Source organism: Apostichopus japonicus, chromosome 18 (genome assembly GCF_037975245.1).
Source record: "Apostichopus japonicus isolate 1M-3 chromosome 18, ASM3797524v1, whole genome shotgun sequence".
NCBI lineage: Eukaryota > Metazoa > Echinodermata > Holothuroidea > Aspidochirotida > Stichopodidae > Apostichopus > Apostichopus japonicus.
Genome location: NC_092578.1, coordinates 911,805 through 915,946, shown reverse-complemented (window position 1 = coordinate 915,946; position 4,142 = coordinate 911,805). Strand labels below are relative to the sequence as shown.

At 40.2% G+C, this 4,142-nt stretch overlaps 1 protein-coding gene across 4 annotated transcripts in view; it reads right to left on the bottom strand.

The window, feature by feature from the left end:
* Window positions 1-631: 631 nt before the first annotated feature.
* The window catches only part of LOC139958617 (tRNA endonuclease ANKZF1-like), a 28,863-nt gene continuing 25,352 nt past the window's right edge, over window positions 632-4,142 (bottom strand). For 2 of the 4 annotated variants that reach the window (XM_071955816.1, XM_071955814.1), the window contains exons 12-15: window positions 3,958-4,069; window positions 3,541-3,639; window positions 1,670-1,800; window positions 632-1,087 (exon numbers count right to left, since the gene is read on the bottom strand). In XM_071955816.1, coding sequence (XP_071811917.1) covers window positions 973-1,087; window positions 1,670-1,800; window positions 3,541-3,639; window positions 3,958-4,069 — 457 coding nt within the window. In that variant the 3' untranslated portion in view covers window positions 632-972. The remainder of the gene's footprint in view (window positions 1,088-1,669; window positions 1,801-3,540; window positions 3,640-3,957; window positions 4,070-4,142) is intronic. The other 2 variants (XM_071955818.1, XM_071955817.1) reach the window with 1 other exon arrangement.

Genomic DNA, 4,142 nt, shown 5'->3' with positions numbered 1-4,142 from the left:
GCTCTTAAAGGCCACCAAAATACTTGCACAAAGAATATAACATGTATGGAACTGTATAACTGCCATCAAATATGTAACAATTCACGTAACTGGGTTCTTACTTCTAACAGATGGTGCAATGTTTGGTTCATTTGCAGGCTGGTAGGTGAATTCACCACTTTCACTGATTAAGACCTATAACTAGTTGGTTTATAGGTTGGTAGATTGTGTAGCTTAGAGCTGTAGTAAAGTTGGTAAATAAGTGACTCAAATGGTTCTCCAGAAAAACAGTCAAGACCTCGGGGATGGGGGGTGGGGGTGGTGGAGGGGGAGGGTAGAAGTTTGGGAGGGTGTGATGGGCAGGCAGGAGTTTGGAAATTAAGTTGGGTTCATTGTCACCATCAGCCTTAGATGTGACCTCCATGACCTCTGGGAATTCAATGATAAGGATCACCCTCAGATATGTTGGGAAGGGTCAACCAATGGTTGCTAATAAAGTCAAAGAGCATTGCACTGCCACACACAAAGTATTTTGTTCACACTGAGACGTCTAATTGTTTGTCTTTCTCTTATTAATTAGAAATCACCAGGGAAATAGTTTTGCACTGCAGAAAGAACACAACATAACACAATTCATATCTTCAGAAGCAGAAGCTTCATTTTATTCTTTCATAATTCAAAGTAATATTAAATGTTTATTGAATTTACATGTTTTCTTTTATTATGAAAAACATATTTAAAGTTGTCCTTATCTCAGTTTCAAACATAAAACTTTCAACATTTACAAAATATTGACTCCTTTTCTTGAAACTAATTATACATGTTGTGATGTCAGTACTCAATTGAAATATGGCTACCATTCTTCTGAAACAGACAGAGAGCTTAGCACGATTACTTTGCTCCTATTAACATCTTTCTCCAACAAGTTGTTACAACTAATTATAAAGCTGTTAGTGATATCATTCATTCTTCTTCCACTGGATCTGATACTTGTCATAATTGCTGTTGTTGTTTATGTGTCTTCAGGCAATTCATTGAACAGAAATTATAGTCGGAATAATGGAACGGAACCTTTCCATCTAAGCTGGTTGCGCAGGAAAAGCAACGACTGCAGGAGAAACAAAAGAAATCAAATCCGGTTAAATGAATTATCTTATTTCTATCATTTGAAAATCAGATGTGAAACTATCTGTAACACAAGGTAAGTGAGTGATGTGATGCTGCTTAAGGCACAATATCAAGGCTTAATGTAATTTTGCCATTTGTCCGATACAATTGACAATTGTTATGAATGAAATATTAATATATTTGCTGTGAATTAACATCACAATTTGTGGCAATGAATGTATAATTTGAATTAAAATATTTAATGGCACTTATGGGCATTTATGAGAAAGTATGACAACCCAATGTAGCATTTTATAGGAAGTGAAATTATTCTCAGCCCTCTGGTGGTGAGATGGGGGGTGGGGCGATTAAGTACTCAACTGGGGGTCGTTTGGATGGTGTTACATTGTCCTAACATTGCAGGCAAGTTTTTGAATTTCTAACAGGAACCACGACATAGGTCAGGTTTTGGAGAAATACCATAGCTCTGTTTGAAAGCCTATGCATGATGCTTAAGTTGTTTTACCCTCAGTCATTCTAAGGTGTGTACCACCCCAAACATATGACTAAACCCTGCATTTACTTTGTAGAGATGAGTTGGCTTTCCAGCCGTTTCTCAGCAGCAATGGCTCGCTTTTCTCTGTCACTAAGGGCAGCAAATATCTGCTGTTCTCTTTCTTCTTCCTCCACTCGCTGCTGTTCTTCCTTTTGTTCCTGGAAGTCATTGAGGAAACAAGTAGTAATAATGAACTTAATATCTGAGTAAAAAGTATTTAGTATATCAATACTGCACCCTGGTTAGGATCTAGAGAGCTATGCTACCTTAGAGATGACATCACTAGGTACAGGGATTGGTTAGGATCTAGAGGTCTATGCTACCTTTGAGGTGACATCACTAGGTACAGGGATTGGTTAGGATCTGAAGGTCTATGCTACCTTTTATGTGATATAACTAGGTGAAAGGACTGGTTAGGATATAGAGGTCTATGCTACCTTAGAGGTGACATCACTAGGTTCAGGGACTGGTTTATCTAGAGGTCTATGCTACCTTAGATGTGACATCACTAGGTTCAGGGACTGGTTAGGATCTAGAGCTCTATGCTACCTTAGAGGTGACATCACTAGGTTCAGGGACTGGTTAGGATCTAGAGATCTATGCTACCTTAGATGTGACATCACTAGGTCCAGGGACTGGTTAGGATCTAGAGATCTATGCTACCTTAGATGTGACATCACTAGGTTCAGGGACTGGTTAGGATCTAGAGGTCTACGCTACCTTAGACATGACATCACTAAATTCAGGGACTGGTTAGGATCTAGAGGTCTATGCTACCTTAGAGGTGACATCACTAGGTTCAGGGACTTGTTAGGATCTGGAGGTCTATGCTACCTTAGAGGTGACATCACTAGGTTCAGGGACTGGTTAGGATCTAGAGGTCTATGCTACCTTAGAGGTGACATCACTAGGTTCAGGGACTGGTTAGGATCTAGAGGTCTATGCTACCTTAGAGGTGACATCACTAGGTTCAGGGACTGGTTAGGATCTAGAGGTCTATGCTACCTTAGAGGTGACATCACTAGGTTCGGGGACTTGTTAGGATCTGGAGGTCTATGCTACCTTAGAGGTGACATCACTAGGTTCAGGGACTGGTTAGGATCTAGAGGTCTATGCTACCTTAGAGGTGACATCACTAGGTTCGGGGACTTGTTAGGATCTGGAGGTCTATGCTACCTTAGAGGTGACATCACTAGGTTCAGGGACTGGTTAGGATCTAGAGGTCTATGTTACCTTAGAGGTGACTTCACTAGGTTCAGGGACTGGTTTATCTAGAGGTCTATGCTACCTGAGAGGTGACATCACTAGGTCCAGGGACTGGTTAGGATCTGAAGGTCTATGCTACCTTAGAGGTGACATCACTAGGTTCAGGGACTGGTTATGATCTAGAGGTCTATGCTACCTTAGAGGTGACATCACTAGGTTCAGGGACTGGTTAGGATCTAGAGGTCTATGCTACCTTAGAGGTGACATCACTAGGTTCAGGGACTGGTTAGGATCTAGAGGTCTATGTTACCTTAGAGGTGACATCACTAGGTTCAGGGACTGGTTTATCTAGAGGTCTATGCTACCTGAGAGGTGACATCACTAGGTTCAGGGACTGGTTAGGATCTGAAGGTCTATGCTACCTTAGAGGTGACATCACTAGGTTCAGGGACTGGTTAGGATCTAGAGGTCTATGCTACCTTAGAGGTGACATCACTAGGTTCATGGACTGGTTAGGATCTAGAGATCTATGCTACCTTAGATGTGACATCACTAGGTTCAGGGACTGGTTTATCTAGAGGTCTATGCTACCTTAGAGGTGACATCACTAGGTTCAGGGACTGGTTAGGATCTAGAGGTCTATGCTACCTTAGAGGTGACATCACTAGGTTCAGGGACTAAAGCTGTCATACCTTTTGTTTTTGCCTCTTTATTTTCTTTTGTTCTCTTCTCTTCTCTGCAGCTTTGTTTATTCTGATTGCTTCTTCTTCTGCAGACAGAGGAGCTGGAATCTGTGATTTCAGGAAAAGAAATAAAATGTAATAAAAATAACTGCAATTTATTTAAATCAGACAAGTTTTAACTTTTTTTTCAGCAACTGAACAAGCTATCAACATGAAAGTTGGACCAATGTGTTTCTTTATTTTCTAACTCTGTATTTATATTTCTTCTAAAATCTTATACTTCATCTTCTGTGTAGGTCGTTTTTGTAACATTCTTAGAGACCACTAGATGATTGCCTCATCTGCGCATTGGATAATCCTCCACTGGATGTGAAAATTTAGGGAATTAAAAAATGTAACTGAACAAATCTAATCTGCTTTACTGACCTGAGCTGTCTTATAGTCAAATCTATCTGGAAACTCTCCCATGAATCTCCGAAAATCTTGTCTGATTGTCTTATTTTTGGACACGGCAAATGGAGGTAGACTTTTCCCATTCCTGAAATAATTAAAAAAGGTAAGAGGAATACACAGGGAAGAATTCTTGTAGATCTCTTGTCAATATCAGAGCA